Raw genomic sequence first — 23,063 nt, forward strand, 5'->3', positions numbered from 1 at the left:
TTGGGACGATCCACTTCCGACAAGGATCCAAGATGAATGGAAAGCATTTCATTACCAATTGAACTTGGTGAGCGATGTTCGCATCCCCCGATTCGTTTCGGTGGCCGGTGCTACCAGCTTCGAATTGCACTTCTTCTCAGACGCCTCCGAAAGGGCATACGGTACATGCGTGTACATGCGTTCCGAAGATCAACGCCAGAACGTTGTCGTCCACCTGCTTGCAGCAAAATCAAGGGTCACGCCATTGAAGACCCGCCATTCCATTGCCCGCTTGGAACTCTGTGCTGCAGTTCTCTCTACAGACCTGTTCCTGAAGGTAATTGCCTCGCTTAAATCTAACTTTCCTGTTTTCTTCTGGGTAGACTCCATGACCGTGCTTCAATGGCTGAAAGCATCACCCAACAGATGGAAAACTTTTGTGGGCAACCGAGTGTCCAAAATTCAAATTGCGACAGTTGGTCATCCATGGTACCACGTGCCAGGAAAGGACAATCCGGCCGATGATATATCCCGTGGCCTCACTCCAGCCGAACTTCTTCACCAAGAGCGATGGTGGACCGGGCCTGCTTGGCTCAAGCAGACCAAGAAACATTGACCAAGCCAACTCGTCGATTCCGTGGCATCCTCCAAGGCTGTCGTCGAAGAATGTAAAGTGTGCCTGGCGGCACTCATATCTCCCACGGATCAACTGTGCGATTGGTTGTTCAACTGTTTCTCGTCGTATACCAAGCTACGGAAGGCCGTGGCATACTTCCTGCGGTACATGGGTGTACTGCACGCAACAGCTGCCAAGAAACATCCTGATGGGGCTTGTGCGGCATCCTCGAAGACACCATGTGAGCCACACACACATCTCACTGCATCCGATCTTCAAGACGCTGAACATGTTCTGTGTCAACTATCCCAGCGTGAAACGTTTCCGACGGAGCTGAAAGCACTACGCAATGGACGACCAGTTGACAAAACATCACCTATGAAATTCTTCAATCCAATGCTCTCCAAGGACGGCCTCATCAAGGTTGGTGGTCGTATTCAAGACTCCAACTCTCCCGAAGGAATGAAGCATCCAATCATCATCTCGAGTAAACACCGACTGGCACACCTGCTTGCTGATCACTACCACCGAACTCTAATGCACGCCGGACCGCAGCTGATGACGACCACCATCAGACAGAAGTTCTGGATTCTACGAGGCAGAGATTTATTGCGTCAAGTGTACCACCAGTGCCATACCTGCTTCCGTAGAAAACCGGTATTGATCCAGCAAGCAACAGCAGATTTACCTAACTCCAGAGTGACACCGTCGCGGCCATTTTCAGTCTCCGGTGTCGACTATTGCGGCCCGATCCTCTTACGTGGTCCACACCGTAGAGCAGGACCAGTCAAAGCATACATCGCTTTATTCGTGTGCTTCTCAACGCGGGCCGTACATCTGGAGCTCGTCAGCGATCTCTCCACAGCAGCATTCCTGGCTGCTCTGAAGCGGTTCATAGCACGGCGTGGCAAGGTCTGTGAACTTCATTCAGACAATGCTACAAACTTTAAAGGAGCCGCCAACGAGCTACATCATCTCTTTAAAATGCTTAAAACGGACGACAGCAGCCGAAAACTCATTTTCGACTGGTGCGCTAATGCAGAAATCAGGTGGAAATTCATTCCACCGCGCGCACCTCACTTTGGTGGTCTGTGGGAGGCGGCGGTGAAATCGGCGAAGAGTCATCTTCTGAAGGAAGTGGGTAATACAACCGTCACCCACGAAGAAATGCTGACCCTGCTCGCCCAGGTCGAAATGTGCCTCAACTCACGGCCCATAACTGAGATGTCCAATGACCCAACGGATCTAGAGGCTCTTACACCGGGTCATTTCCTGGTCGGTTCGAACCTGCAATCGATTCCAGAAGCCGACTACAAGCAATTACCAGACAACAAGCTCAACCGTTGGCAGCTGATGCAAAAACGACTCCAGGCAATTTGGAAGCGCTGGAGCACCGAGTATTTACAGCAGCTGCAAGCCCGTTCATCAAAAGGCATCAAACCTCCCGTTGACATCCGAGTGGGCCGACTAGTCATCATTAAGGACGACAACCTTCCCCCAGCCCAGTGGATGTTGGGTCGCATAACGAAGATTCATCCCGCTCATGATGGTATCGTTAGAGTCGTCACCTTGAAGACGGCATCTGCAGACAATGTTGTCCGTCCTGTCGTCAAACTTTCACTTCTTCCAATGCCATCAAACGTGAACGACGTTGAGAATGAGGTAACAAAATGATTTATTGTCTATTAAATTAGTTTGTTTCTTACCAGCCACCAATCCAGCCGGTCCCTATGATGGTAACCGAACTCGCAATGAGCAGCCCATCAATCACCCAATATCTTGGACCGCAGTCAGTTCATCGATTCGTACGCAGCAGTGTCCGTATAGTAATTAAAATACGTGACTATTTTAAGGTGGCCGGAATGATTAGTATATTGTTCTAAAATGAAAACGATCTAAAACTCAGCCATGTAGAATGCATATGGCCGAGAGTTATAAATATAGTCTAAGTCAGAATTCCGAAGAATACAGACGGTAAATAAAATCCATCTTCCGTTTTTCAATCCGATAAATTCCTCTAGTCCATTGAGGTCGAAGTCCGCCGGTTGTTTTATAGTTCCGAACTTAGTGAAACTTGTGCCCAGGTTTCTCAGCCCGTCCTTAGTGAAAAGGAGAGCGAGACGGATCACAGTTCGTTTTGGGCGGTAGTTCCCATAATCACGTGTATGCAATTGAACAATCCGGTTCAATTGCACCAGCGAAAGGAAAAATTGTTCGTATAATCAAGTGGCATTCACGTTTTTAGGCCCAGAGGCCATTAGTGCCGTTAAGAAAGCCTTCGCGTCGGACAATCCGGGTAATCCGCTGAAACACCAACGTTGAACAGGGCTTGTCAACAAAAACGCCTGGAAGAGCTTCAACGCTCATCGGCACAACCTCGTGGTTGCTCACCCAAGCTGGAATCAAAACTCTCGTGTTTACTTTGGACCAGGAGTAGGAATTTGTCCATCACCTGCTTATTGTAACAAGTTTACATTCGTGTCTCTAATGGTTTTAACCCGACAGGGTGTCCATTTCATCCGTACTCTCCTTTATTTCACCTAAAAACATCAGTTCGTGAGTTATAGTGTCGCAAATATGGAGCAAAATAAAGAGAAAATCCGACATATTTTACAGTACTACTATGACAAAGGCAAAAATGCATCTCAAGCTGCCAATAAAATTTGAGCAGTTTATGGACCCGATACAGTTTCCATTTCCACCGCACAACGATGGTTTCAACGTTTTCGTTCTGGTGTAGAGGTCGTCGAAGATGCGCCACGCTCCGGTAGGCCTGTCGTCGAAAATTGCGACAAAATCGCTGAATTAGCCGAGAAAGACCGGCATAGTAGCAGCCGTAGCATCGGCCAAGAGCTGGGGATAAGTCATCAAACCGTTATTAACCATTTGAAGGCGCTTGGATTCACAAAGAAGCTCGATGTATGGGTGCCACACACGTTGACGCAAAAAAAAACATCTTTGACCGTATCGCCGCATGTGAATCGCAACATTATCGACCCGTTTCTGAAGCGGATGGTGACTGGCGATGAAAAGTGGGTCACTTACGACAACGTGAAGCGCAAACGGTCGTGGTCGAAGCCCGCTGAAGCGGCTCAGACGGTGGCCAAGCCCTCATTAACGGCCAGGAAGGTTCTGCTGTGTGTTTGGTGGGATTGTCAAGGAATAATCTATTATGAGCTGCTTCCCTATGGCCAAACGCTCAATTCGGACCTGTACTGCCAACAATTGGACCGCTTGAAGGTAGCACTCATGAAGAAGAGGCCATCTTTGATAAACAGAGGCCGGATTGTCTTCCATCAGGACAACGCCAGGCCACACACTTCTTTGGTGACGCGCCAGAAGCTCCGGGAGCTTGGATGGGAGGTTCTTTTGCATCCGCCGTATAGTCCGGACCTTGCACCAAGTGACTACCACCTGTTTTTGTCCATGGCGAACGAGCTAGGTAGTCAGAAGTTAGCCACAAAAGAGGCCTGTGAAAATTGGCTATCCGAGTTTTTTGCCAATAAGGAAGCGAGCTTTAGAAGTCTTTATTAGGTAAACACATTTCAATCTGAACAAAAATACCCCTGAGCTGCATTAATTTGCAATGCCAATTTCCTCAGACACCTTGGTTCTGAAGTCTGTGTTGGGGAAATATATTTCAGTCGGAACAAAAATGCCCCCGACTTGCATATATTTACAATGCCAATTTCCTCACGCTCCATGGATTTGAAGTCTGTGTTAAGGAAACACATTTCAGTCGGAACAAAAATACCCCCGACTTTCATGTATTTGCAATGCCGATTTCTCTAACGCTGCTTGGTTTTGAAGTCTGTGTTAGGGAACACATTTTGGTGCGAACTAAAGTCCCCATACTATCATGTGTTTGCATTGCCGATTTCCCCAATGCTGCTTGGTTTTGATGGCTATGTTTGGGAAACCGTAAATCGGGCCAATCAAAACTAGCTAGTTAGGGCGTTTAGATAGCGCTTAACATTTGACAGTTATTCAGTTATCAAATAAATCTAATAAAAAATAATATTTTATTAATTGCGATAGAAGCGTAGAAATATTCCGTATCAACTGATGCAAACATTCTTCCGATCCAATAAGAAATGATCAGTTATGAGCATTCGGAATCTTTCATTTTTTCATGCATGTTCTATGTTTATGTTTTCATTTTACCCCCATATACTCCGGTTAGACGTAGTCCCACGTCAATAATCAACAGATACTGTAGAATAGTTCATGAATAGTTGAAGAGAGGTTCTGTTACGATTTCAAGTCGGAGGAACATGGGTCTTGAATATAAATGGAAATCTTTAGGGTGTCGGTTTTACCCTGATTTCCCCTAATGAGATCCGATTTAGATTAGAAGACGACAATATTAACATTATTTGTGTCCCTTTGTATAAATTTAAACAACAAACTAAGTTGCGAAATCCTGCAAAATGTTTTCTTGTAACTAATCATTATCAATAAAAGCCGTTTCTTCAAGAAAAAGGTTTTGTTTCAAAATATTGTTTACCGGTAATTTACCGATTTTACCGGTAATTAAATTTTCATTGCCGAATAACCGGTTATTGAAATTTTGGCACGGTAATGCAATCCATACAACATACCAAAAATTACCGAGCCAGACGCAACATGGGCCTGAGTCTCCGAAATATTTTCAACAAAGACGAAACACAAGAAATCAATTTGATTGCGTTCCTGGATGAAATCGACTTCTTCGACAAGATTTCAAAATACTTACCGATGTGTTAAATCCCAACATGATTTAATCCGTTATCTTAGTTCTGTCAGCAAAATAATTTAAAGTTATCTCAAAGCAAGTTGTGTTCTTATTTGTTTTCTTATTATTCATTAGTATTTTTTTCTTCAAAAACATCCATTAAGTTCAAGCCAACCATCCCATGTGATTGTGATGGTATTCAGGCATCAGTCTTTCTGAGGTCTAAACAACACCCAATGAGCTTTTTCAAGACTAGAGGCGAATTGACTGCAAAATTGAAAACCTTTTCAATACAAACAAGTTGAAGTTTAACAGCAGCTTGCATGTATGCTAGGGAACATATCCCGGTCTGCACAAATGCATGCAGATACAGAAGCACCCGCAGTTTGCATCTATCAATTCTTGTTCTTCTTTGTTAACTTCAAAACATTGGATTCCTATCTATCCATAACGATTTTGCAAGACTGCTCCGTGTTAGGGAAGCACATTCCGCTGTGCCAAATAATATAGATTATGGACACTCTACGAAACTTTGCGGATAATAAAGTTCCGCCATCTCCAAAAAGTATCCACCCCTTTATGATTCTGACAAATGATGAAAGACAGTAGTCGGCAAATGGAGAATGATTCGTAATACACATCGCCTCACCTTGTCCGTCACGGAAAAAAAATAAAGAGCGAAGAAAGAAACCATGCAAGACTAATGCCCGAATTGTATGAATCAATTTTGTATGATAATTTGATTTGAAGGAAAAGGCGAGAAGTGAGTAAAATTGAACAAAACAGACTTGTTTTATGCGATTTTTTTCAGTTGTTTTATTGTCTTCACTGTTTGTGTTTTGAACAAAAAATATTTGAATGATATCCTCAATTGAGGATTGTACACAAATCATACGACGATTTGAGAGTTAGTGACAAGCAATTCACCAATTTAGTTATAAAATAATTCCTTGCTGTGTGCCTAGGAGTTGGGCGACGACGTTGACTACAAAGCGAACGACAAACTTTGCTTTTCTCCCAGCCAACGACATACACCAACCACTGAACAATCATGTCCTGGGTACCTGCTTGAAAGTGAACACTCAGTTCATTGATTTTTGTAATTAAACTAGTTTGCTTTCAATTCAGTTTTTGAGCAGTTGAAACCAGTGGGCCCTGAGTAACAAACATCACTTGTAGTGAAAGGCCTACAAGGCCTACGAAAGAAGCAATTATCATGCCACTTCGTTCAGTCGAAAAATTTGAAATCTCTCAAATTTTCATTGCATTGATCATTTTCAATTTGGTAGAGTGACCCATTTATAGAGAAAGACAAAATATCTGCTAGTAATCATGTAATCATGAACTCGTTTTTCCCTAACTGCAAATCTTTGAAACCGTTCATAATACTCATAAATACTCAACTCGATATTTATCCAACTATTTATAAGACCAAAGATCAAAGACCAAAATCCGTCTACCTCCTCCAAGCGTCACAATTGAATATTGTTCAGAAGCTTCATAATAAAAACGGAAAAGTCGGGAGGTCAAGAATATTATGTCAAGCGGTGCTTGCCATAATAATCATTTCGAGCATCAATCAATGTCATCGTCAAAACGCAGCTGGAAACTCCACAAAAAAAAACTAAAGAGTGTATGTGAGGAAAATATGGCTTCCCTGGAATTGTTGATTTGATAGTGATGACACCAAACGGTATCAGAAACTTCCCGGGGAATACTTTTTGCGTTAGAAATTCATCCGAAATTAATCGAACTCTAATACAATAATTGTGTTTTCACTAAATGATTATTTCACTTATGATTATTGTATTGGGGTTCGTTGAATTTAGGATTTCTAATACAAAAAGTATTCAGTGGGAAGTTTAGGATACTGTTTCTTGCCATTATAATCGAATCAACAACCCCAGGAGAGCCGTATTTCTACAATTATAGGTTTTTTTTTGTTTCCTTGTGCGAATAATACATAGAACGTATAAAAATCTTCAATTGAAGTAAGAAGACATTGATGTTTTTGTGAGAATAATGTGGATGAGTTTTTAAACAGAATACCCAAGATGCAGAAAAGTAATGAACTCAGATTACCTAATTAATTAGAAAGAGACTCCATTTGGTACATACGTGTAGCACATGACTTGTGTAGGATGAAAACACGAACTTAACAGCAAGGCATATGGATCTCATTTAACGCGCGAATAACATTCACTTCAATCAATTTTACTAGGTCACAATTAAATGTCGCTGTCATAGCGAATGTCCTAAGCTTATATCCGTGGTGAAAATGTAGTTGAAAATGATCGCATTGACCGAGTTTCATTCCCAATCATCGCTTACAACGGCGGTGAAATTCGAAGTGAAGATCTTCAACCGCCTTAGGCAAACATCATACCGCTCGCCAGCCCGTCACTAAACACAACAATCCAATTATCGGAAATAATTAGAAAAAAAATCCAATTACTATAGTCGAGCACGCTAGAACGAGTGTTTCCTGTGAACGATAGCGAGTATGTCACGCTGCTTGGCTTCGATGTCTCTCAAGCTTTGAGTGGAGAGTTTCTAGAAGTTCACCAAAGAATCAAACGGGAAGACAGCTTGAGTATGAGGAAACACACTGAAAGAATAACACAATCCAAAGCATGAATGTTCACGTTCAAGCGCAAATTCGGAATCAGTCATTGAAATTCTCTCGGTGTAAAACACACCTTTGCATGAAAACAGCGAGCAATGAAGGGCAGTAACCAACTGTGGTCTCGAGTAAATCAGCAGTTCGTTTGCTTTTGTGACACTCCTTCTTACCGCAATCAAATGCGCACACCCACAAGACCATCGCTAGAATGGAGCACCGGTCATTCAGGCCACATGAAAGCATAAATTATAATTTTCAACCAGCCGTCCAGGCTTCTCCATCCATCGTGTACCAATCACGACAGGCTGTACGGAGAGATAAAAGTAGTCCCTGGTCAACTCGCGCCTACCGGAATACACACTCTCTCATCACAGCGAACACAACGTCGATGATAGTCTCCAGCGAAAACGGCGAGAGGTGTGCACTTCGGGTTGGATCGACCATTTAATTTCGGAACATACTCATTCATTATGCAACGACGATGAGCCACGACCGTTGCCACCCCCACTTGTTCGTAGCTCGAGATGTTAAGGCCAGTAACAGTAAAATCATCGCCACCATCAACAACTGCCCCATCGTGAGGAGAAAAACAAACTAAGCCAAAGGAAAAGGCGAGTGTTTATTATCCCCGATCGGACGCAACCAGAGCTGGATAACCCAGGTTACACACCGTCAATTGCGGAGCTGGCAAGGGGTGCCACAGCAATTACCTCTCTCACACCTTCGACAAATGGTCGCTGTGAGTTCGTTCTACAAGTGCAATCGCTGCTGGCACCAACACACCAGTATCTACTTAGGGGAGGAAGGGGCACATATTTTCACATTGCTCAGCAAGCAGTAACGAGGCAACCAGTAGGGATTGATGAGGACTGGTACATTTAGTGCAGATGTAGGTGCGAACGTTGGCGGGTTTCGGTGGATCATTTGAGTGATCAAAGAATGTGAAATGAAAATTCCTGATCGCTTCTGGTGGGGAATCGCAACCAGAACTTTTCAATAACATGACAATTGTGATATTCGTTCGAAATTTATGATTCATGCTATCATGTCTTATACTTTCTTGATGGGTTTACGAGATTTATGCATTAATCGATATGCTCACTCCCTAACAATCTATTGGAAATTCAATAGCTGATATGAGGTGTCAATTAAAATGGCCCAAATAATATTACTCCGATGGGACAAAGTTCGTCAAGAAACTTTAACGCAATCTAAGAAGAAGGATTATGGGGATTAAGAAATAACAAAAAGAATGCCGTTCACGAAATTACACAATCATCACGATGAAAAAAATAGCTAAATCTAAAACAGTGCACCCTTTCCAGTACAGCTCTAGCAACACTGACACTCGCCAACACTCCATCGGGCGGTCTCTCCGATATAAATGTCAAGCTTGATATGAAAATGACATAATTACTCGATTTGACAATCGAGCGCGCACAGCTGCCCTTATAATTACTGCCAGCACCACTGGTGCAGCCGAGATGCGAAAATTCTGAAAGACACTCCATCGTCCAGCAGATTGTGCCGTGGAATACAACAACAACACATGAAGAAATAAAAAAGGACAATAAAGTAGATGATTAGGGCGCCGAACGGATCGAAACTGTAATTCTGACACAAAAAAATGCTTATTCACCCTTGCCTTTCCCACCATCACCACCACCAGCATGCTGTTACAATCGATTTTTCATTAAACCCTTGCGCTCTGACGAGACGCGCCTCGCCAAATGGGAGAACCACCATCATATTCGCTGCCCAACTGCGGCCCAACCATACCGCGCGTCAATTCACCCAGTCAACCCTAATTCTGTGGAATTATATATTTTTTTCGTTCATTCGCGTTCGTTCGCTTTTACTGCAGCATTCATTACTCGATAGACCCCCCCCCCGCCCTTTTTTCCTTTTTTCACGAACATTACGCGTCCCACTCAGGCCAGTCACTTTAGTGTTATTAAAATCCAATGACACTTTTGGGATCGATCGAGGGGAAAACATTTTTTGTTTGTGGCTCCACTGCAGTGCTGTCAGATGTGACACAACGAATGAATTTCCGATCCATACTGTGTATGGGGATTTTATTGTTTCTTCCAAGAAATTGCCGCGTATCGGTACTAAACAATCATCCGGTTGAATTCTGGTGTATGCACTGAGTGAGACTTACATAAATAATACATAGGGGAAGTGGGGGCATATTGGTCACCCTAAGGAATATGCCTATTTCTGTTTTTATTTTTATTTTGACATGCGACAGCTCTACTGAAGTACAGGGTGACTCAAAAGTCATTAAATTCTTTAAACATAAGGTGACTATCAATATGGCATCTATAGTCAATAGTTATACTACCAAACAAGCAGGTGACCACTTTGCCCCCCATGACCAATTTGCCCCCACTACCCTTATGCTATAGCGTGAATCACATGCATGAACAAATATTCAGATGTTAGAAGGAAACAACCCGCTCGATTGGAATGTTTACTTCATTTTTGAAACGTGAATTTGAGACGCATTGCTGGAATAAGGTCTAATTTCTAAACTTCCATGTTTTCAAACTTCACACATCATTAATTGACGTAGGAATACGTGTAACCGGAAGATATAGTAAAATGGTAAAATGAAAATCTAGGCACTGAACATAAAGGAAAAAATGAAAGATTTCGATTTCGATTTACATCAATTGATAGAAAATATTTCTACGCATATATCACAGTGAAAAATATTTCATTTTTCTTTAGATAAACAATTGAATAATTGTAAAATGTCAAGCATTGTCCAAAAGCATTATGTGCCTCGTTTTGATCAGTCCAATTTGTGCTCCTCAAATGGGTCCAACCAAAAAGAGCAACCAGAGTAACAGCGAAATATAATTGTGATACAAATGAAGAATCATATTGTAAGTCACTCCTCTTTGTGATTCTACCGCCAGTCGAATAGAATAAATTTGACTGTTGCTTTTCGACACCATCATTCATTTTCTAACCGCGGAGCAGAACTGAGGTGCTAAGGCCATCGTTCTAGCATGTAGCGGCAGTAACAACAGAAGTGACAGAAGCATCGGCATGAGTAAAAGGAGCAGCGACATCAGGGGCAGGAGTGACAAAATGGGTTTCAATTTTACTGCACTCATACAGTGAGAGCCTCCGCAGACTGCAGATTTAATTTTTGTTCGAACAGTTTGGGCTAGTGCAAACACCGACCCAACTGAATCGATGCACTGAGAGCGAAAGCACACCTCTTCGTACTGATCAAACTATTGGACGATATAAAGTCTGCAGTCTGCGGGGTCCTCAACCTCAAGATCATCGTTCCACGAATATCATCAGCGAGTTTTCATCAAATAGCAACCGTAACCCATCGCTTCATGGAATCGATCCAGCACACCAGTGCCCGTAACTGCATTCATTCTGTGGAGAAAAGTGCTCCTGCAAAATGAGGACAAAACTTTCGGCATCGATAGAACGATACATAATCTATTGGCACTTTTCAGAGCCACCAATTTTTTTCCCAAAGAGTTATTCAAAGTTATTACAATACGATGCATTTCGAAGTGTAGAAAAATATTATATTGAAACTGATTTGTGTTTACTTGGGAAGAGGCTGTGTTAGTTCAGACGTATTTTTGAGTTTATTGGTAGTTGGGTAGTAGTTTACGATCGATCATTCAGTTTTTACGAATTCTTGCTCGGCTTCCGAATAGAAAGTGGCGTCAAACTACAACATATTGCAAGTCGGATGAAAATAAGAAATTTTTCGAAAGCGAGAGCTGTGTTCATTTCATAACTATAGAACCACTCTTTTTTCTGAGTTTCTGAGTTTGGCTGCGCCATGTTGTAGTGTGTCTTCAAATGACTCATACTGCGTGTAAGCTGCATCTACTATTCGTCCGATCACTCCTAATAAGTTCTTGACAGGGTTTTTTTGGTAAACAAGCTGACCAGTCTATTATCTGAAGCCCCTATTCATCAAACCATACCACAACCTTCCGGATTTCATGAATTTTTTCCAAATTACCCAATTATCACATTGTTTTTGATGCAAAAATAGCAGTAAATGATTCTGAAGTACTTCATTGCACTTCTAACTGTTCATTCGTGTTGATGGTCAGCTATCTAAACCAGGCTTTTCTGAGAAAATTCTCTCCAAACCATAAAAATCCTATTTTCGAAGCTGCGAGTCCAAAAACTAATGTGGAAGCTTATTTCATGGGTTTCACTATTTCAGGAGAACTTCCCTGAAAATAAGAAATTCAACTTGAATAGAATTTCTACATACTGGAAGGATTTACGGAATGTTTCATTTAATTTTTTAGCTCGTTGCTTTGCAGGCGGCAGTTTGATGGTTTGGAGACAATTTTCTCAAAAAGGCCTTGTTTTATATAGCTTACCATCATTACGAATGAACAGTCAGAAGTGCAACGAAGTGCTTCAATGATTTTCGTTAGTGCGGTTTTTATATGAAAAACAATTTGATAATTGGGTAATTTGGCATCAATTCATAAAATCTGGAAGGTTATGACATGGATTGATGATTTTTTTTAGATTCTGGACTGGTCAGCTTGTTCACCAAATATAAACCCTGTCAGGAACTTCTGAGGAGTGATCGGACGAATAGTAGATGCAGCCAGTGTTGCCACACGTACAGATTTATCTGGAAAGGTACAGATTTTTTCGTTATTTTTGATACAGATTCTATACGGTACAGAGTACAGATTTTCGTCAAAAAGTACAGATTGGTAAAGATTTTTTTTCCGTGGGTGAAATTTCTTACATTTGAACAAAGCAACATTAAGGTACATGATTACTTTTACGCCGCAGTATCGCTTGGTGCGGCAGCTTAAAACTTTAAATAAATGATAGTATACACTATAGATTCAGAAAAGTTATGTATGAGCATCATCAAACACACAAATGGCGAATGAAATGTAGGTGTGATATTTGTAGTAAATAAATGAGTAATTTTTATGCTAATAATATGGATTTTTCTCTACAGCATTTTCATAACCACCCAAATGGGTTATTTGAACTGATTGAGAACTAAAGATGACCTACGAATTAGAAACTTATTGTAATTCATGTTAAATTGACGTTAATTTATAAAGGAGTGAGAGTTTTTCCATCTGGTTCAATAGATATGAAACACTGGAATTTTAGTTTTTTGAAAATTTCGCGCCTGAACACAACAATAAAGTTGAAATGGTCAGTCTCATAAATGAGGATAGTTATTGTATTCTACACTATATACATCAATTCGGCCGACTTCGTACATATCTCTTGAAACTCAGAAAAATGAGTGGTTCTATAGTTGTGAAACGCAGTGTATAATCATAATATCTGTTTCTCAGCTACTAATCAGTGGTACAATACAAACTTATTTCGTGAAAGTTCACATCAATTAGCACATTAATTTTTTACACGGTTGATACTTTCTTCACAGAAAATTGTTCAGAAAATCTGTATCGAAATCTTTCGACGGTGAAAACTTCACGTTGACCCGTTTTGTAAGAAAAACGGTGTGCGGGATGGAAACCGAGGATTTTGGACACCCAACTTAAAAATACGGCGTGGCCAGGTACTAAAGTCGCTGGGAGTGATTGAAACGACCGTGTATGATGTGCTGAAACACTTTCGGAACTTACGATCGGAATGCTGAGGTTGGGGAGGTATTGAGAACAATTAAGGCAAACCCGGGACTCTCGGACTGTTCCTGTAAGAGGTTTAATCCAACGGTTCTTTTCCTACATCACGGTGTGTGTTCTTTTATCAAAGTAATCCTGTAGGAAAGTTTACATATGTTTGCATTTTATAAGGTTTTTTGTTAGGTTAGTAAGGTTATGTACTTTCCGTACAAAGTTGTTTTGAACCGAATTTATTACCCAATAAAGTTGAACAAAAATGAATGAAATTAATGGCAAGTAGTACCTAATAAACTAAGCTATCATTTGATGCCAAAACATTAACATATGGTTGCTTTCCAAAGCCATGAAAAAATGTCAAAGTTGCTGTTCGATGTTTCTAACGCTTGGCCTAAGATGGGCTAATGAATCGTTACATTTTTCGTAGAGTTACCCCTAGGGTGCCAATGAATGTATGAGAAAAAATCGACCCTAAAGTTTCAGAAAGTTTCCCTATACAAAATGTTTACCACCTCGGAAAAAAAACCCTACGCCAAATATCAGCTCAATCGGACTTAAGAGAGAGTGGCGTAAAGCGGTCAAAGTTTGAGTTTTTTGAAAATCGAAAAATCGGAGTTTTCGAAAAAAAAATTTTGATGCCAAATGTCTTAAAATTGCATGAAACTTCGAGATCTAGTGTCATCTCGAAAAAAAAATTTTTATCAAAAATCGACACTCTAGGACTTTTTTCACTCTAGACACTCTAGGAGGTTTTTTCGGACTACGAGACGAAACATATGGTTTTGGGTGTCAATAAAAATAGTTATCTCGATTTTTCATTCGGAACTTGCTGCGAAATGTTGATTTGCACGATAATATATCCCATCCAAAACATTAACTCATTCGAACTTCATTTATTAGTGTTGCTCGAACGAGCAATTTGTGTGACCAACTAGCCCCTCTATGAATGAAAAAGAATATTCATAAAAAATTGAATGATTTTTGGCAACATCAGACCATGTCCATGTACAATTATTTCAATAATTTAAATTTTTCCACTCAAAAATGAATTTACTTTTCCGTATATACCTAATATCGCTTCTCTGTTAACTCACAAACCGAAATATAACCATCAGCGAATTGAATTTTGATATTTAACCACTCAAAATGCTTAATATCGAAGCAGCTAAATTTACCTCCTCACGCGGAATCATGTATGATTTTCGGTTTTTGTTTCCCTTTTCCACTTTTGATCAGTATTCATTGCCATAGGATGGCTTAAATATGATAGAATAACATGTACAAGGTGTTCTCATTAACAGAAATCGAGAATTCAAAATGTAACTACAGTAATTTACATTTAATGCGACATGCCGAAGCACCACTCAGTGTCGCATGATTTTGACCTGTAATTGGACAATGGCGATGAGAGTGGAACAGTGTCGACATCTGGTGGCGACTTTCAATGTGGATTTTTTATTGGGACCCGAACTCAATGTTCACAAAAATGTCCAATTAGAGGTAAAAAAGGCAAAAATGTCGCATTAAATGTAAATTACTGTATATAAATCAACGACCTGTCCATATTACCCCCACTGTCCGTATTACCCGCGGTTTCCCTATCCGCAATGGTATTCGCTGTTGTTTCTCTTTGACTGTATGAGTAGGTAAGCACACACATGAGTAACAGAACAAATGTATGGGAAAAAGAAAATGGCTCCATTTTTCATCAATTCAAACTATTCAAACCATTTAGGGGGAATTGTGATGTGTAGCATATCAAACAAATCTTGGAGAATTTCCAATTCGATTGGTATTCAAATTATCAAAATTCATCCGCAGCAAGAATTCACATTATTTCATAAAAAGTTATCTGTTTTCTGATTTGGCACCCTACGTTTATATCGGTAGACTACGTTTATAAATATCGCATCGGCAAAGCGTCAATTTTTTTAGAGACTATTCAGACCTCTGAATTTTGATAGCCGTATTTCGTGCAGAGCTCCAGTTTGTCTCTGTCACTGCATATATTTGGGCTACTATTACGACCATTGCAACATTACCACCAAACAACGTGCAACAGAACATAAACCGATAAAACATATTCTCCACTCTTTGATGCTGAATAGTTTGTCAGAGTATTTTGAAGATCAATGCATGTTGCAAGTCAGCGCACTATAATCGTCAAGACGAGAAATACCACTTGATGTAATGGAAGTTTACACGTTCACCAGGGTACTACCTGAATACCATTCTAATATACAATGCTAAAACTTCGAGGAGAACAAAGGAGAATTTCGATATCGGGCAGAAATTTCAGCGAAGAGAGAAATTTCTTCATTATTTCAGCATGTAGAAATCAATAAAATTTTGGTTAATTATATAATCCGTTGCCCAAATGATTTGCTATCGGTCAAACGTTATCGCGTGTGAACAACCGGAACGAAAATGGAAGCTTTGCTCGATGAAGATAAAATGCAATCTGCGACAATCATCCATTCGTTACAGACATTTTTATCGCCTACCTGACGAAGCTCAGTAACAGGCATAGTCTTGCATCGTACTCCGTCAGTTACAACTTAACCAAGATTTTTGTCAATAACTGACCAGCTTGGCTCGTCTTGGCTATTGGCTATTGATGAAACAGTGCAGCTCTGATTGCGTGATACGCTACGTTCAGCAGGTGCGTTGGTACACTATACGGAGAATTCACCTTCTAATAACGCACAATTGATCGCTGCGACCCGTTTGATATTTGATACGGACCCGTTCCCATGAGGTAAGTTGGGTAAAGATCTGACTGATAACGTGAAGCAGGGCTTCCAATGCTCAACTTCATGTTTCGAAATTGACGAATAAATACATAGAAACGTTGAAATGGAAAGTCCTATCCTAGACCAGTATCCCTCAGAACCTGCATCCTCTGGTTATTACTTGGTTTGATCAATGATACACGATCTTAAACCACAAGGCAAGGGTTAAGCTAACGATAGAGATTTTTGAAAAATGGAAAAAAGAAGAAATCTAAAAACGGCTATGTAACGCCTTAGATAATTAATTTTTACAAACTGATAAAAAAATTAGCCAAATCGTTCGAGTAGATCCTGAGATATCGATACCAACAGTTGAAATAACATGGTTTCGAGAAAAACGCGTTTTAAAATTCGTACTGCAATACTATATCCCTTGAGGTGACTTCATACTTTTGGCTGTAACTTTCCAACAAAATCAAATATCGAAAAATCCTTTTAGGACAACATTTCTGAGGGCATAAGCTTCTCAAAAATGCAAAAACAAAAATTTATTTTTTTCGATTTCAGACCGGGGTCGCCCTTTAACATAAAGATTGGACTCGGAAAAAATGCGACACTTTGTTTTGGGTGTAATTTTTTATCGCGTGGGTAAAAATTAATGAAATTTTCAAATTCAAATTCGCGGAGAAGTACATGTTGTGGCAGGCGATCTGCGGGTGTGGACGGTACAAGCCGTTCGTTACAATCGGCACCATAAACGGGCAGATTTATCGAGAGGAATGCTTACAGAAGCGCTTGCTGCCCTTCCTCCGCTCTCACCGTGGTCTCACGCTGTTCTGGCCGGATCTCGCTTCGTGCCATCACGCCAAACCTGTAACGGATTGGTACGAAGCGAAGGGCATTAATGTGGTCCCGAAGGAGACGGACCCGCCAATTTCATCAGAACTTCGTCCGATCGAAAAGCTTTGGGCGATAATGAAGAAGAAGCTGAAGAAAAGCGGAAAAACATTCAAAACCTCGCACAAGATCTCATGAGCAGTGTTAAGAGAAATGTACGAATATTCAGCTTAGGGGGAGGAAATTCAATAAATAAATTATGCCAAAACATAACTAATATATAGTGATATAATCCCTGAAAAATTGAGAAGTATCCGATTTAAACTGAATTTTTGGTGATCATTTTTGTGTGTCTCTTTTTCTTCGAGTCCGATCTTTAATTACAAGATAATTACAATTGCATGAGACGACTTTTTACTGTCGTGATGAATGTATCAATAATGGCGATTAAATATCGGAACCATTCTAGTAACAGGCTCATGATGATGCACAATAAGTGCAGTTGGAAGACGGAGGAGCTCGCAAATAACCAAATTCATACTTCTGACGTTGAAATTAACCCATTTAGTACTTCTGAGCCGTCGATATTGACTTGGATGAGATCGTATACTAAAATATGCTGTTCGAATAATCGGTCCAACTCCCGATGCTTACAAGGATCATCACATCGGTAGAGGTTCAAAGGGTCATTCTAGTTAGACGACGTAATCCATAGCGGACAGATTTACGCAGGAAGGAATCAACTGTTTTATGGAGATACCAAAGTGTACTCCAAAATCAAGCGAAAAAAAGAGCAGTTTAGCACTTGAGGGCATTGTATGTGTCCGTGAAGTATTCAGTGGTAATGAAAGTGTTGCTGTTAATAGAGAATGGTCATTTCCAAAAAACTAATCTAACTCATTTACATTTAAACTATCAGAATAACACTGCCTCCCTACACACACTCTTTACAGATACACGGGCCAAAGGTTGTGCAGTCCACTGATGATTTAACAAAAGCCAAAGGTTGTACCGCTCATGACAACTCTACACGAGCTGATGATTGCACCGGCTAGTGACCATTCTATCCTGGATTCCTCGAGAAGACGCACCACGCTAGATATGGGGTACAGACTAGGGGGCGTTGCTGATTAATGGTCAGCTGCATCCCAATAGGAAGTATCCCGTGTCGGGCACAGGTACAGATAATTGAAGACAGCAACATCACAATTACGAAAACACTTGTAATACTAACCTCGAGCCAACCGCGAGTAATCGGTTACATATTACTAACATAGTTATAAGGCAAACATTGTCGAAATATTGAACTCCCGGCCCCGTCAGGTTGACGCCATATGAGCCTTAATAAAAATATATATTTTGGATAAAAAAAAAACACTGCCTCGCTTTTCTCCAACATTGGCGCGTCACTATTGATGATCAATTATCAGAGATAATTAATTTCTCCGGAATTTTTTGTTGGAAATAGGGATTCCGACAGAACATTCGAACTGAGATTGGCTTTAATTTTGTACCACCATTCGAAAAAAAATTAAATAAGCTGCACCAGATAGTTGATTTAGTTCGTGAATCAAAAATATCGGTGGTCATAAGTCAGTATAGGCGAACCATCAACACCGGCTGCACGACCGATTCATTTCGAACAGGAGATATGCTTTTCTAGAGGGATTACAAGCGTGTGTTCTGTTATGAGAAGCAAAAGCCTAGCGACACCATTAATATCAATTTGATCAATTTGAATCGAGACTGTCGAGCAGTCAAAATACTAAAAACTGGCACACAAAGTGTAGTAGTCACTATGGACTAGATCTAAACTAGAGCAAAGGTTTTTCACTCCTTCAAAGCCAGTTTGCTCGGGGTTTGCCTTACCTAACCATACACATAACTTTGGGGTGGTACCTGAAGTTCTTTGCCATTTAACGCATGATCGGACAGGCTGTAAAATTGGACAATGGGTTAACAAAAGCATTAAGGTTAAAATGTTAGACAATTTTGTTCAAAATAGTGGTAGGGTAAATGATCTTGGTTTGTCCAGTCGAAAATATGATCATGGTTTGCCCACTTCTTTTAATGCTCTAATTCAGCGCTCCTGTGTCAAATAAGGCCTTCGAATGTTTCGAAACATATAAATGAAATTGCCTTTTACATGATTTATAGTAGTTTGATAGTATATTTTTACGAAATCACATGTTTTAAAGGATTATAAAATACACCTTCTATTTGTGTCAATGCGCCCCTCATTCGAGCTAACTTTTAATCGATCACCAGATGATTATTTGGCACGTATTCAGACCTTTTCTGGATTACAACACTTATAAATATTGTAAACATCATGCTTGCTCACCATTTGTATCGGATTTACATAGCAAAACCATTAAATTAACGCATTTTGATGAACTCAATTCTGATCATGAGTTGTCCAATTCAATAATGTTGTTTTGTCCACATGATTTCTATGGCAACCGCTTGGCGCGCTGCAGTTTGTTTATGTTTGTTTATGGTGTGCTTCGCACATAGCAGAACTATGGTTTTTCTGTGTTGATTGTGTTGAGGTGAACACTTCTAAAATGCCCAAGAAAAGGCAATATTCTGAAGAAAGCCTAAATTATGAATGAATCAATATGATGACAGTAAACTCATACAATGATAAATGCGAATTCGAATGTTTTCATTCAAAAATGGAGATTTCTAAAACCGGACAAACCATGATCATTTTTTTGAGCAAACCATGATCAGAGGTGGTCAAACCATGATCATAATTCTTCTTTAAGGAAAATCGTTAAAAAACATAAAAATTTGAATAATTTCAACACCTTATGGTAGTATTAGCAACTAGAGACTTGGGGCTTTTCAACAAACCCAAACTCGTATCGATTATGTGTGATTTTCATGAAGAAAAATCGATTTGCATTTACTAGTTGCGTAAAAACACCCCAAATTGGACAAACCAAGATCATTTACCCTATTCATTAACTTCAAAATTGCTACACTTCACAAAACATTGTCCCTGCACAAAAAAAAATGATCATTCTTAACACTTTGTCGTACGCATGTTTCGTAAAAAAATATTCGCTTGGCGCCGGCAGCGCTAATTCGAATTACTTGGCTTGTCGCCCTGTCCCCTACTTTTGTGAAATCTCCAGATGCGTACATACGTAATTATTACAAACCTATCCATATTCCCCCCAATACATGTCCATGCGGGTAATTATCGAAAAAATGTTCTACTTTTCGGTCTGTTTTAATTTTAGTAAAAACATTGAAAAACATCAAGCCGATTAATTCGAAAAACAGTAAGGTAAATGATTTTGGTTTGTCCAGTCGAAAATATGATCATGGTTTGTCCACTATCTTGAATGCTCTAATTCAACGCACATGTGTCAAATCAGGTATTCGAATGTTTCAAAACATCTAAATAAAATTGTCTTTTTCATGATTTTTTGTAGTTTTATGATATATTTGTACGTATTCATATGTTTTAAGAGATTATAAAATCCACCTTCTATTGGTGTCAATGCGCCCTTAATTTCAGTTAATTTCAATCACCTGATGATTATTTGGCACGTTTCAGACCTTGGATTATGACACTTACAAATATTGTAAACATCATGCTTGCACACCATTTGTATAAGAATTACAGAGCTAAATCATGTAATTAAAGCATTGAGATGACCTCAATTCTGATCATGCGTTGTCCGATTCACTAATGTTGTTTTGTCCACATGATTTCTATGACAACCACTCGGCGCGCTGCAGTTTTATTTATGGTGTCTTCCGCGCATAGCAAAAATAAAGTTTCTCTGTTATGAGTGTGCTGAGGTGGACACTTTTAAAATGCCCAAGAAAAGGCAGTATTCTGAAGAAAGCCTAAATTATGAATGGATCAATATGATTACAGTAAACTCAAACAATGCGAATTGCAACATCTACTTGAAAATTCGAATTTTTTCATTCAAAAATAGTGATTGCTAAAACCGGCCAAACCATGATCAGAGGTGGACAATCCATGATCACAATTTCTCTTTGAGGAAAATTGTTAAAAAACATAAAAAGTTGAATAATTTCAACACCTTATGGTAGTATTAACAACTAGAGACTTGGGACTTTTCAACGAACCCAACCTCGTATTGATTACATGTGATTCCCATGAAGAAAAACCGATTTGAATTTACTAGTTGCGTGAAAATACCCTAAATTGAACAAACCAAGATCATTTACCCTATATTGAAATGCAAGAAACTGCATTTAAGTTTTGAGAAACATAAGTTTCGAAAGATTTAATTGAAGTTATTCCAAATATGGCCGTATTTCCTCACCTCTCCTACTTATAAAAACAAGAAACATGTTGGTAACATCAACATACACATGTTACTTACACAAAATCCCAACAGAATGCAAACGATACTAAAGTTCTGTCGCCGGCCACTGAGATACTATGCGTACGTAACCACTGTGGTGTCGCCAGATGCCAAAGTGTTAATATCAGCTATGACTTCGGCCAACTGCGGCATATCACGAATCGAATCATTTTTTTTTTTATTAATGATTATGGAATTAATCACGAGCGACTATCCTCGAATTTCTGTTCGGCAATGGGTGGCAAGAGCGAGAAGCATTGCCCGATAAAATAAACAATTCGGGAGTGAAAGAATGAGGCTTCCTCGTGACCTCATCCCAGATGAGAAAAGACCCGATGTATATTTTTTAACTTTGTGCACAAACGTAAAAAAAATACATAATTGGCAGAGGAGTGTGAGACCATGTGTGACACAAATGCAAATTCAGCAGCAGCAGGAGCCGAAGCATTGTGATACGCAGAGAGAGGGTAGTGGTGGTGATGGTGATGGCTGGCTTGTTAAATACAAACATCAACGGCACAAAAAATACGAAATACGACAAATTTCGGGACTACTGGTATTAAGTGTGCAGCAGGTGCAACGCGAAAATGTTCAATTTCGACAAAAGAGCGAAACAGGGATGAGTCAGATATGAGGAAATCATCTCGTTATTTATGTATGAAAAAAAAAACAAATGAAAAATAAAAATATGTATTAATAAAATTTTATGAATTCCAAAATGAGCGCGAAGGCAAAAGCCAACCGGTGAAAGATTGGAATTGAACGAGACTGGGAGAGAGACAATTCTCTAGCGCGCCACAAGTTTCAAAGTTATAAGCCCACTACAGAAGCACCGTAATATAATGCGATAAAAATAAAGCTGAGAACAGCCTAAAAATCAATTGGTGAGAGAAAAAAAATTATAATATTGTGTATGTAAATAATGAATGAGCGCTCGATTGCAGCAGCAGCAGCACCCATCGTCTGTCTGACCGCACATGTTTCTCCAGACCGGTGGAGTGTTTGAGGTCGAGAAACTTTTGTGCTTCTGCGATTGCGTTATAAACGGAATGGACGTGGAAAAACGATGACAGCAACGCGTTAATTCGTGACTCGTACATAAGTGTCAATGCATTCTTTGTCGCTGGTTGTATGTGATGACAGTGACATGATTCCAGAATGAAGGATCCCATTGTTACTTATCAATCTAATGTGATTCGAATGTCATGAAAATTATTAAGCAGGAACTTGATTCCTATAGAGAAAGAGACCGATAATGTTGTTCTGATAATGAAGGATATATAGCAAACAAACATTTTCGTTCGTTTTTATTACAACTTGAGCATTAATGAGAGTCCTTTTGTTCGATATGTCAATCAAATAGTCCGGATGAGCATTTCATAATACAATAATACAATTATGGTGAATACTTACCACTGTGTTGAGATTGTGACTGGGGTATGTTAACTGCTGCCACACTTGTAGAAGTCGCGGAAATATCCATCGGTATCGTTTGCGTCACACCACTCAGATCTTCTGTTTTCTGTGTATGAAAAAAAAAGAAATAATAGGATAAACAATCTATCGTTTGT

At 39.8% G+C, this 23,063-nt stretch overlaps 1 protein-coding gene across 5 annotated transcripts in view; it reads right to left on the bottom strand.

The window, feature by feature from the left end:
* Nucleotides 1-23,063, bottom strand: part of LOC129764367 (protein tramtrack, beta isoform) — a 95,192-nt gene that overhangs the window by 44,908 nt on the left and 27,221 nt on the right. For all 5 annotated transcript variants that reach the window (XM_055763365.1, XM_055763364.1, XM_055763362.1 and 2 more), the window contains exon 4: nucleotides 22,906-23,014. In XM_055763365.1, coding sequence (XP_055619340.1) covers nucleotides 22,906-23,014 — 109 coding nt within the window. The remainder of the gene's footprint in view (nucleotides 1-22,905; nucleotides 23,015-23,063) is intronic.

This window comes from Toxorhynchites rutilus, chromosome 2 (assembly GCF_029784135.1).
Source record: "Toxorhynchites rutilus septentrionalis strain SRP chromosome 2, ASM2978413v1, whole genome shotgun sequence".
NCBI lineage: Eukaryota > Metazoa > Arthropoda > Insecta > Diptera > Culicidae > Toxorhynchites > Toxorhynchites rutilus.